At 41.4% G+C, this 12,548-nt stretch overlaps 1 protein-coding gene across 1 annotated transcript; it reads left to right on the top strand.

The window, feature by feature from the left end:
* Nucleotides 1-2,148: 2,148 nt before the first annotated feature.
* On the top strand, nucleotides 2,149-12,548 carry LOC115924527 (tubulin beta chain-like). Its single transcript, XM_030986862.1, has 3 exons — nucleotides 2,149-2,205; nucleotides 10,525-10,860; nucleotides 11,532-12,548. Exons 1-3 carry the CDS (start codon nucleotides 2,149-2,151, stop codon nucleotides 12,471-12,473), a joined length of 1,335 nt encoding a protein of 444 aa, XP_030842722.1. The 3' UTR covers nucleotides 12,474-12,548.

Below are 12,548 nucleotides of genomic sequence, written 5' to 3'. Positions count from 1 at the left end.
ACTGATATCAAATATTTAGATATTTTGCAGTAAATTAAAATATCCTTTTTGTAAAGACACCTCATGGATCTAGACCCGAATGAGGAATTTATTGAACACGTCCGATAATGTATTCTCTTTCGAGGTAGCCCAATATTCTTGTATTTGTTATTTGATGTCGTAATGGGGCTGTAGTAAGCGCTTCCCTGCAAGAACTGTTAACATTATTAAGTGACATGAAAAAATCCAGGAATATCCAGGAATTTTAGTTGAGTTAGTAACCATTAAAGCCTCACTGTCCTACTTGTAGCATATAGAAAACTTTCCCAATGAGTGCCTATTGATCACCCATGGCCCTCTTTAAATGTTAATTGAGAGCCGAGTTGATGAGATAGCCACCTGTCAGTGACCTCTCTGGGTGGTCTTATCCCCCTGGCCGAACTAGTACGTATGGCCTTTAAATTGTACGGGTAATCAGTGGCGTAGCGTTGATACAGGCTGTGAGGAAGCGCAGACGTCATTATGGGGGGTCCATAATGACAACGGGTGTATGCAATGCCAATTTTCATTTTCATTTCCAAACGTAAAATAAAACAATATAACATAATGACACGTAGAGGGCATGGTTGATAATCATAAACAAATTATCAAATTTACAATAAATAACTGTACCTCATGATTTAGATCATAAAGAACTAACTATTACGTAAAGTTTTTCATAATATAAAAGAAATTGCATAATTCGTATTTATTCCTACATGTATATCAATATATTAAAAAGGTCCTTTCGTGGTATTTTCACCTTTTCCCCTTCCATTTTCCCTCTCCAATTCTTTGATTCCGTCGTTTTCGTTTTTGTTTGTTTTTTTTTTTGCAGGGGAGGGGGGGGGAGGTGTATTTGTCGCTGCATCACGGAAACACTTCGACATGGGTTTTTCTAAAGTTTTTATAAACTTTTTTATAGTTTCCGTTTTTCTCTTACTATGTTTATTTCCCATTTTTGTATATATTATAATATTGTTTTAATGCTTGAGAAGAATTGATAAATTATTAAACTGAACTAAACTGAACTGAACTTTCCATATAATAAGTTTCCTAATATCCAACAGACGTCTTGCAAATATTGACCAATCTATTCCTCCGATTTTCTGTTTCCCTTTAAAGTAGTTTGATATAAAATTTGGATCGTCCCTTATGAAAATAATGATTTAACGATAAGTGCTACATGAAGTCTGGAGGTTATTTCTTACTAAGGTGTCGTGGACGAGTGGATATGTCATCGGAGTGTGGATCACAAGTTCCGCGGTTCAAGTCTCACAGCGGCACTAATGTCCTTTGGCAAGACATCTACATTTGCCACTCTCCACCCAGGTGTTAAATGTGTACCCGGTAGAATGCGAAAGCTAATGTGTTTAGATTAGCAAGTGTGCGCTAGTAAAAATGACGCCTGGTTGGAGTGCTCCCCAGGGAATGGAGAACGTGCATACATTGTGTGCGGGTAAGCCTGAATTCAATGACGGGGTTTGTTTGTTTGTTTTATTTCCGAAAATTATCGAAAAACAGTAACACGATATAACAAAATCAAAGACTTATATAACAATAATATAATGATAAAACGGTTGGATATTTCATTTCAGAGCCATTAACCTAATGGCTCTGTTCTTCCATGGAGTCCATGGGTAACAATGCATATAATTATCTGTAAAGCGCTTTGAGAGGGCGTTCGGTCCTGAAAAGCGCTATATAAGGACTAGCTATTATTATTATTAACATGAATCATAAAAATGTGATAGTGTAGCCATAAATTGATTTTTCCCCTTTACAATAGACTACTCTCGTGGTGTTGGAACAAAACTAGTCACGCCCCCAATAATACATTTTTTCTACCTCTCTCTCCCTCTCTCTCTCTCTCTCTCTCTCTCTCCCTTTCTCTCCCCAGATTCCTCTTCTCCCACGCATAGCCTACCCTAGACAGGCTAGACTGTGTGTACAATATGCTTTTCACACTTAATTAAACGAAATACAACAGAAGTATGGAATACATATATTAATAACCGGGAAGTGTAACATCATAAAACTTTTCGTCTGTGTATGTGGCTAGACAAGCACAGCAATATTAAGGCTTATCCAGACTTTTGATCTACCGGGAAACAGAATTTTCAAGACAACATGCGTGAGATAGTCCATGTCCAAGCTGGCCAATGTGGCAACCAGATTGGTGCTAAGGTAAGAAGCCGAATTTCTTCAATTGATGTGAATTCATTCTTGTAAATGCAACGGAGAAGGTTATAATTCCCTTCCCGGGTACCACGCCCCATTTACTCTTTGTAGTTTTCGATGTAAATCTTATTTTAGGCTTACCTTTAGCAAAAGTTAGCTTAGCGAAAGGTAAAAAGGGATATTAAAAGGTGAAAATCGGCGAGAAAGCATCGGTAAATATTATTTTTAATCAGTTATATGTCCGATTGTAGTGAGGTTGTGGAGTACTCGACAGAATGGCTATGTCTTAAACTGTTTTGGATATGGTTTCGTTGTTACGGGATAGCACACTATGCATGCTCAAAGACCAATTTTATTTTTTCTGAAGCTGATTCACATTTTCATAACTAAATTCGAGACATTTGAGAAGTGTTTTACAGAAACGTCTTTATCGCAACTTTTACGTTTAAGTCTTAATCGATATAACCCAAAGTATTTTATAACATTCTTGGAGTCGTGAAAAAATATGTTTTGGACTATTTTTTTTTATTTTTTTTATTTTTAGGACAGAGCATCAAGAAAGCAATTCAAAGTATCAAGTAAAATTATTGTCATAGGAAATTAAATCTCAAAATAATTTGACTTCAGCCAAAATGTGATTACAAGACCAGAAGCAAAGGATATTAAAACAGATACATTTCTTCCTAACCATATTGAATGAAAAGTGTTTACCAATAAAGGTTTGAAATATGTGTTTTTAAAGAGGATAATTCGATTTATTTTTTTTCTTTTAATGTAAAGATGAAAAAGATCTTCCGTTGTCTTTTTTCAACAAGCTTGTGAAATATAGAGTGAAATCATCTTCGAGCACTATTTTTAATGTTAATGTTTCTGCCACTTATAAGAATGGAGAATGGGCTTAGCGTTGAGAGGCAGCTTGCACAACCTTCTCTGAATTCATCTGAATTTAGTCTATTTCTTGTTATTGGATGAGTGTTGTTTTTCAAGTGTCTAGCTATTGTGTGTGCCACAGATTCAACTAGACTGAGGTTGAGCAATTCTGTTGCTGTTTGGATGATCTTTTTTCAATCTTGTTTTGGGCAGGCGCGTACGCAGGGGGGGGGGTTACCCCCCCCCCCCTTCATTTGTTTTAATGTATGTGCTTATGCTGGCTGAGTCGTTGCGAAATTTTTGGGACCAAAAAAAAATATATATCTCCTCTTACCCCCCCCCCCCCGATTATTCAGCGGCTGGCTGAGGCGTTGCGAAATTTTCCGCCCAATTTGAAATTGTTAACCCCCCCCCCCCCTTGAAAAAATCCTGCGTACGCGCCTGACTATACATATGGTAGACACAATGTACTTCATTAAAGGTAGGTAGTCATTCAAGCATGTGAGTATGCTAGTCTAGACCAGATTGAATGGCATGTTGCAGCAGTTCAATGATCATACAACGAAGCTGCACATTCTTCTAGTGTTTGCTATATATTGACAATCATTGTCTGATCCTGATTCTAAAGGGATTTGGTTCACCTCATTTTGTAAGAAAAATGTCTGGTTGTCAGGAGGACATGGAAAATGCAATTTGTATTATAGTAACTCATGTGTGACATTGAGAATATCTCTCTTGCTTCTCGCCGGGGATGTTTAGTTGTTCACCTTAATGCCTAGGTCACCTATAAACCGGGCCCCGTACGATTTTCCCTACCCGACGGCTTGCCGTGGATTTAGAGACCGTACGGGAACCTTCCGAATTTCATTTCTACGGCATGTGCGGTCACATATTCTGCGGTGCCCGGGAGTTAGTTGCCCGGTGAAAATTGGCCGAGTGAAATGCAAGGCGCCCGTAAGGGTGCCGGCAGGTGCCTGCCGGTAAGGTGACGGGCTCCGTCCGATGAGCAGATGCACCCGTGGCTCCCGGAAGGTGACCTGCCGGGGCCCGGGTGGGTGCCGTGCGGTGCACTGAACTAGGTGTCCTCTGACATCCGCAACTCCTGCATTTAAAGCTGCGTTGTACATTTTGAGATGCCGCCGTGACGGGCCCGCAAGGGCAATATTCATTTTAAATGGCCCCCGAACGGCAGACGCCCATTGTTGTGCATATCACCGGGGCTCTTGAGGGGCCCGTGAGGGAGCCGTAGGGTACACGTATGGCACCTTTGAGCACTGCAAGGCGCCCGTAAAGATTTTTAATGAAAATGTACCAAAATGTAAATGTAACAAAATCGTTAGGGGCCCGGCCGGGCAGCGTCCGGAGCTCGCATGGAACCTGTAGGGTGCCCTACGGGCCCTTTAGGGCCTCCTACGGCCTAACGGTCAGATAAAAACGCCGGGAGAATTGGGAGCAGCCAATGCCTGGATTACATTTGGCCTGCGATTAGTCTACGGAGCCCGTATTCTGCCCGTATCCTCTGTGCGGAGGCAGAGGGCGGCCGTGAGATTTTCGTACGGATTCACGGGCTCCGCAGCCTTTACGATTTTGTTTCGCGCGAAGTTAAACAAATTTTTAAAAAATCGTAAGCCCGTAGCCCGTATATATGTCATAGGTTGCATTGCACAATCCCCACGCGGGCATCGCCCGGAGGCCTCGCACTGATTGTGCGGCAAACGTACGATTTTTCGGTGGACACGGCTGTACAGTCACCGCGCCTTCTCCGCGCAACCTTTGCACGGAAGCTGCCCGGGCTCCGTACGATTTCCGTGCGGAGGCTGCGGAGACTGCACGGCTACTGCATACAAATTGCACGATTTCCGTACAATCTCCGAGCAGCCTCTGTACGGATTTGCCTCGGCCTGCCCCCGAGGGCCAATACAATAAATGGCACGATGCTCGTAGATAATGTAAACACAAACATCGTAACCCGTAGCCTCCTACGATGTCTACGAAAAATCGTAGACTAATTTATCGCACGGCGCACGGGGCAAATGTAATCCAGGCATAACTCAGCACCACGACGCCCGTACGGCTTAAAAAACCGTCCCAGCACACGTAGGAACTTTACGGCAGCTGGCTGGGCACCGGCCGAAAATTCCCAAAATGTCTGTTTTTACTCGCCGTACGGGCCCCGGAGTGTATATGTTAAAGCCCCATAAGGCAAAAAACCCCAGAGAAACTGCTATTGTGTGTCATGAAGAATGTCCACTTTCCCCTGTGGATGCATCCACGCGTAGAGGCCTCAAGTGGGGGGGGGGGCTTTAGAATCAGAGTGATCAATGAAAAATAGACATTGGGTTGAAACTTGTATCACGCACGAACTTTCAAATATTCATATATGATATAAAACTATGACTTTGTACCAATTGGTGACACTGCAGGCCTCATACATGTACTACTATTTTGAAATACACTACCGTGTGAGTCAAAAAAAAGTTTACACCTAGAAAATTGCTAATTATTTTAAAACTCATCTATGAACAGTAAATTATTATACATCTTATGAAAAAGTTTTTGACCCCTAATCATTTGGTATCATTTTTGTGTGGTATATTCTCACGTTTGGATTTTCTCATTGTTTGCGAGAGTGCAAAAATCGACTTGCGCCAAAGTGATGCCTACAGCATGTATTATGTTGGGATAAGCGGAGTGAGAGGATAAATTGAATGTATCAAATGAAATGCATTGTATATGCTTTTTGCAGAAGCAAAGTCACACACGCACACAATCACGCGCACAAATGTTCTTTGACATTTGATATTCGATATTTGATACGTGTGGCATGATTAATGTTGTTAGGGATGTTATTTGGATCTGCAAAAACCGATTTAATTCCCCAATCCCAATTGTTTTATTCAAACATCACACGAGCAACTTTGGCGCAAGTCGATTTTTGCACTCTCGCAAACAATGCCTCCTGTTCATCTAAGCGTGAACACATACCACACAAAAATGATACCAAATGATTTGGGATAAAACACTCTTTCATAAGATGCATAATAATTTACTGTTCATAGATGATCTTAAAAATAATTAGCAATTTTCTAGGTGTAAACTTTTTTTTTTACTCACACTGTATAGTAACACTACATAATCCCTATCACTCTTTACTGCACTGAGCAGAGAGAACTCTATTGACTATAAGTACTTCAACGGTTCTCCAATCCAGAAATATATTCCTGAATATATAGTTGTCTATATTTCAGGTAAAAACGCGCCCTCCACCATGTGTGTGTGTGTTTGGGGGCGGGGTGATATTTCTCCTTGTAGACATACTATGGTTACATACCGCGTGCGTATCGAGGCCAGTTTGAATAACATTATTATCAATAGTACATGGCCTTGAAATGTGATTTGAAAAGACACCATGATCGTTACAATAACGACCGCATTGGTAACAATAATGTGGTTTTCTCGCCAATGTGTTAAACTGCGCAATTTAGAGTTTAACCGTAAGAATAGGTTGATGTATTTGCTTTAGTTTTATGATAGCAATCATCCTGTGTGTTTTTTTAATTATGAGTTTCATTTTATGAATGTATCATGATTCGAGTTATTTTACCATCCCTTATATTCGTATCCCTCTCCCTCCCTCCCTCCCTCCCTCCCTCCCTCCTTCTAGATCTTCCTTTCTACGTCCCGCTGTCTTTCTCCTTTTTCTTAGAGCCCAGCGCTATTTGTAAAAGTGTGGATGGGGGTGGGGGCAACAACACAACCCCGATATTTCCTAGTTGCATGTAATGGCCACAGGTTTTCTTTGTCAGTGAACGAAGCGAGCGAGTGAGCCAAAGTTTGACAATTTTATAGGGTTCCAATGCAAACGAAACTCTAATCATATTGTCATGTCGTATGTAATATTTATATAATATCGACTGGCCTTGAGGGAGATACCACATTATATTTCCCAAACTAGACTCATATTGCCCCAAGTCAAAGACGAGGGCAATATGGGTCTTGTGAGGGCAGTATATGTGGTATCTACCGAAAGTTAAGCCAGTCAATATGTATATTGTTATCCAAATCAGACGTCTAGAGCAAATACATAAATCAACCATGACAATCTCAAAGAACTAAACAAACTTTGTCAACCAGCAGTGCTTGACGAAATTTGCGATACACTGCAAACATTGTGCCTTTGGTGTGATTATTACGTGTGCGCAATGACAATGACAATGACAATGACAATTTATTCTCATGTCACCCACATTGGGGTATTGGAGAAGTTTACAAACTATTTGTAAAGTGCGCGGGTTTAATAGATGCGCAATGAAAATGACAAAAAGTACGGTGCGGTCAATACGAGACTATAAGCCAGTTCACGGTTGCAGTCTGAGCATGAGCAGATAAAGGTCATTGCAGAACAATTTTTGAAATACACGGAGACGAAATACTGGGTACGTGCTAATGAATGTTATGTAACATTATTCATTCATGCACATTCAGTGCACTCCATGGGCTTTCATCGAAAGGGTGCGGTGCGGTGCGGCGCGGTGTGGTGTGCTCAACGCACCCATTCGATAAAAGAGGGGGGGGGGGGCTTTTCTCGAAAGGGTGCGTTGAGAGCGGATTACCGTTTTAACACACCCTTTCGATAAAAGCGGGGGGAGGGGCTTTTCTCGAAAGGGTGCGTCGACTAGTCTTTCGCATCAGTCGTTTAAAATGAGGATCTGGGACAGACGGTAATAGTTGCCAATTTAAGTATATCGAAAATGTATTAGATAAAATGGAATGGTTGTTGTTGTTGTTGTTTTAGTTTTAAGGGCGTGTGTCATTCAATTATGAATATTTACGCCGTCTTGATAACAGAGTGGTCTCTTTCGTTATTACTATGTTGATGGGGGAGACAGAGAGAAGGAAAAAAAGGAAAGGGAAAGGGAAGATAAAAGGAAAGAAAGAAGAATAAGAAGAAAAGAAAGAAGAATAAGAAGAAAAGAGGGAAACGGGGGGGGGGGCGAAGGGCTCTTCTTGCCTCCTCCTCATACCCCCCCCCCGCCAAAAAATAAATAAGAGAGAGAGAGATGGGAAAGGGAAAGGGAAAGTAAATATAAAAGGGAAGAAAGTAGAGGAAGAAGGAAAGAGGGAAACGGGGGAAGGGCGAAAGGCTCTTACCTACCCCCCCCCCCCTCCCGCCAAAAAAATAAATAAGATAGAGAAGGGAGAGGGAAAGAAAATCTAAAAGGAAAGAAAGAAGAGGGAAAAGAATAAGAAGAAAAGAGGGAAACGGGGGCGAAGGGCTCATCTGACCGTTATTTATTGCCCAAAACCCCTGAGCTTCCGGGGGCTCCACCCCCTTGACCCCACGCCAATTCGTGACCCCTGTGTCACAAATAAGGTATAAAAAAAATAATAATTTAAGGAACCAGGAGTAAAAGAAGAAGAGGAGGAGGAAGAAGAAGAAGAAGAAGAAGAAGAAGAAGAAGGAGAAGAAGAAGAAAAAGAAGAAGAGGAAGAAGAAGAAGATGAAGAGAAGACGAAGGAGAAGGAGGAAGAAGATGAAGAAGAAGAGTGAGGAGAAAGAAGAAAATCATTTGAAGAATAACTTTTGTACGTGTATTTAAAAGTATTTAGGGTATTTCAGCTGACAGTTTACCCTGTCCGTCATTATTTTTGTTGTGTCCTTGCCTAACATAACAACTTGAGCTCTATGATTTGTGCTCGACTTGGCCGAACTAAATATCGATGATTCTGAGTTTACAAGGACGCCCTCGGATGATGGCAAATAATTAACGCTCTTAAATAAGTCCTTGTACCGATCGTAGTACTAGATGGGAACACAAATATTTACATGTGCTTTGAAGAAAGAGAGAGATAGCGAGATAGGGAGAGGGCGAGAGGAAGAGAGAGAAAGAGACAGAGGGAGAGAGGGAAAGAGAGAGAAAGAGGGGAGGTAGAGGGAGAGAGAGAGAGTGTGTGTGTGTGTGTGTGTGTGTGTCGATGTATATTAGAATGCGTTTATGCTTGATTTTGAAGGTAGAATAAGCGATCTGAAACGCTCATCGTAATCGCAGTTCCACGGTGTACTGTTTATGCTCACTTCTCTGGCTCCTCCAGGCAAATCTGGCTGGGTGGCCTTGCAGCTGGATTCGCAAACCTGCACTGCGCATGCTACGTAGACCCACTAGGTCAGTGCGTTGATCCCATTTAAACGCGTTTACAAATGATTGTGCGTTTATACTTCCCAGAATCGCCGATTTTGCAGCATTGCCGATCGTAAATGCACCTTTTTGTGAGTTTACGATCGGCAATCGTGATCGCCGTTTTTTCGGTGATTCTACACAAATGAGAAAGGACGCAACCGTGTTTTTAATTAAACGCGTAACAGATGCCTGATTCTGGCCAGAAAAAGTTGAGCATAAACATACCCTTAAGTATATCTTAGTCCATGCGAATATCATTTCTATTGCTCTATTGCTAGTTTGGTCATTATTGCTGTAAATTGCACAAAAATAGTTGCAAGTGACGCTGATCAGGACAGCACAAGGGGGCGCTCTTTAACATGATACAGCGTTCTAGAACGAGTCTGTTATTTCGATCAATATATTGTGTTCTACTACTGTGCTATTAGGTTCTCTGCAGCAAAATCCTTGCTTTACCATAAATAATGTGAATTTATAACTTTCGGATATTCGTGGAATTATCCGCTCTCTAGTTCTTACCAAATAAAAAAACACGAAATCTTAGTATGATTGTTAGAGGAGAAAACATTGATACGGGCTTCCGGTGCTCAATTAAATTGTTGATATCCGATGAATTTATTTTCACAAAGGCCCCTTAATCCTGTAATAAGCGTCTGATAAACTACCAACTATCTCAGGGTTTTTCTATAAACAAGTGCACTATGATTTTGCACGTGATCAGTTGAATATTTATGTTCTTTATGTGGCAAACTGTATGATTTAAATTTTCAATTCAATTTCAATAAATGTATATTTCCAACAAAACATTACAAATCAATAATAAACATTTACAACAAATTGAGGAATACATATTGGAAACAGCGGGGTCCATTAAAAAGCATTGTTTGTACAATTGTGGACTTCTCAGATGATACTTATAGGAATAATGAGTAATTGAATTAACAAGTCCGTAACTAAACAAAGAAAATACAAAAAAGGGGAAAGGGGGATGCCATCAGAGACAGAAATAGTTTTATATAACATGACAAAGAACATGAACACGGTCATAATACAAAGAGTAGATAAATCTACCTTTACCAAGTACCTGTGTGAAAATGATAAAATCACATCGCGTCCTCGTCAATCACGTAACTCACCTGTCTTTGCAGTTGAAGCCTAGTATATAATTTTATGAAACATATTTCTAACAGTTTAATATTTGAATTCAATTGAAAATATGATCCCAATTTAAATTAGCATGATTCTCTAATCATTCCTCTTGTTGACTATTGTCTAGTTCTGGGAGGTGATCTCTGATGAACACGGCATCGACACGACCGGTACTTATCACGGTGACTCTGATCTCCAGCTCGAGCGTATCAACGTCTACTACAATGAGGCGGCAGGGGGACAATACGTCCCAAGAGCGGTTCTTCTCGACCTCGAGCCAGGCACTATGGACTCGGTCCGTTCTGGGCCATTTGGTCAGCTTTTCAGACCTGACAACTTCATATTTGGCCAGAGCGGAGCAGGGAACAACTGGGCCAAAGGACACTACACAGAAGGCGCTGAACTCATCCATTCTGTGATGGACGTTGTACGAAAGGAGGCCGAGGGATGTGACTGTATTCAGGTTGGTTTAAAAAACTTGTTTCATTGTTTCGATCATAGTAATATATCCTTCACGAAGCATTACAAAACAACCTTCACTATACAAAACATTACAATTCTGATGCCTGAGTTGTGCAGTGGACTTTGAAAGTGTTTTGGAACAACGCTTGTAATTTTGTGTCCGTATATTCCAAATTGCTATTATGACTTTGTTGTCTGGCGACTGAATTAACTTCAGTTCATCTGTTCGTTACAAATACCAGAATCCCTTAATTGATCTCTTGATTCGAATCATTTTGTCTGGCTTATGTTTTCTCATTATTTCATTTTCAAATTATTCATTTAATATCTAATACTGGCCATATCATCAGGGTTAGATCCTCCCTGGCTTTTGTAATTCTTATTCAGACCGCATATGTGTTATTGTACCTACAATATGCTCCAAAGCTTTTTGATAAATATTGTTTCATTTGAAATTATTAGTCATTTAAAAATATTAACAGAAAGAAGCCACGAAATGAATTCAATATTGTAATTTCTTTGATTAGGAAAGATATTGAAATTGTTGCATTCACGTTATCGTTTCCATTTCCTATTCAATTATCATTTCAAGAATAGGTCACTCGGAACCGAATACCTAAGAGTCTGGCTTAAACATGCGTGACCATTTATTTCATGTGTCTATGTCCACAGGGGTTCCAGCTTACGCATTCTTTGGGAGGTGGAACTGGCTCTGGTATGGGAACCCTCCTGATCACCAAGATCCGTGAGGAATACCCTGATCGGATCATGACATCCTTCAGCGTTGTTCCTTCGCCAAAGGTTTCAGACACCGTCGTCGAACCTTACAATGCCACCCTGTCCGTCCACCAACTGGTCGAGAATACCGATGAGGCGTTCTGCATCGACAATGAAGCACTCTACGACATCTGCTTCCGAACCCTGAAGCTTACAACTCCGACCTATGGCGACCTGAACCATCTTGTGTCTGCAACCATGAGTGGTGTCACAACTTGTCTCAGGTTTCCTGGCCAGCTAAACGCAGATCTTCGTAAGCTAGCAGTCAACATGGTTCCATTTCCACGTCTCCATTTCTTCATGCCTGGATTTGCTCCTCTTACAAGCCGTGGTAGTCAACAATACAGGGCCACATCTGTTGCCGAGCTAACACAGCAGATGTTTGATTCTAAGAACATGATGGCAGCCTGCGATCCTCGCCACGGCCGCTACCTCACCGTCGCCGCAATCTTCCGTGGCCGTATGTCCATGAAGGAGGTTGACGAACAGATGCTCAACGTACAGAACAAGAACAGCAGCTACTTCGTCGAATGGATCCCCAACAATGTCAAGACTGCTGTCTGTGACATCCCTCCCCGAGGTCTCAAAATGGCTGCCACCTTCATCGGCAACAGCACCGCCATCCAGGAACTCTTTAAACGCATCTCTGAGCAGTTCTCCGCCATGTTTAGACGAAAGGCCTTCCTTCATTGGTACACTGGCGAGGGTATGGACCAGATGGAGTTCACTGAAGCTGAGAGCAACATGAACGACTTGGTGTCTGAGTACCAGCAGTACCAGGACGCAACTGTCGATGAGGAGGATTTCGATGAAGAAGAGGAAGAAGAACAACAGTAAGATATCCGTGAAGTCGCTTAACTCGATTTATAACTGGGAATGATTGATAGGAACATCTTGATTGTAGATCTTGTC

Source organism: Strongylocentrotus purpuratus, unplaced genomic scaffold (genome assembly GCF_000002235.5).
Source record: "Strongylocentrotus purpuratus isolate Spur 01 unplaced genomic scaffold, Spur_5.0 spur5_scaffold_16, whole genome shotgun sequence".
NCBI lineage: Eukaryota > Metazoa > Echinodermata > Echinoidea > Camarodonta > Strongylocentrotidae > Strongylocentrotus > Strongylocentrotus purpuratus.
Note: the sequence above shows the minus strand (reverse complement) of the source record. Positions and strands in the feature narration are given on the sequence as shown.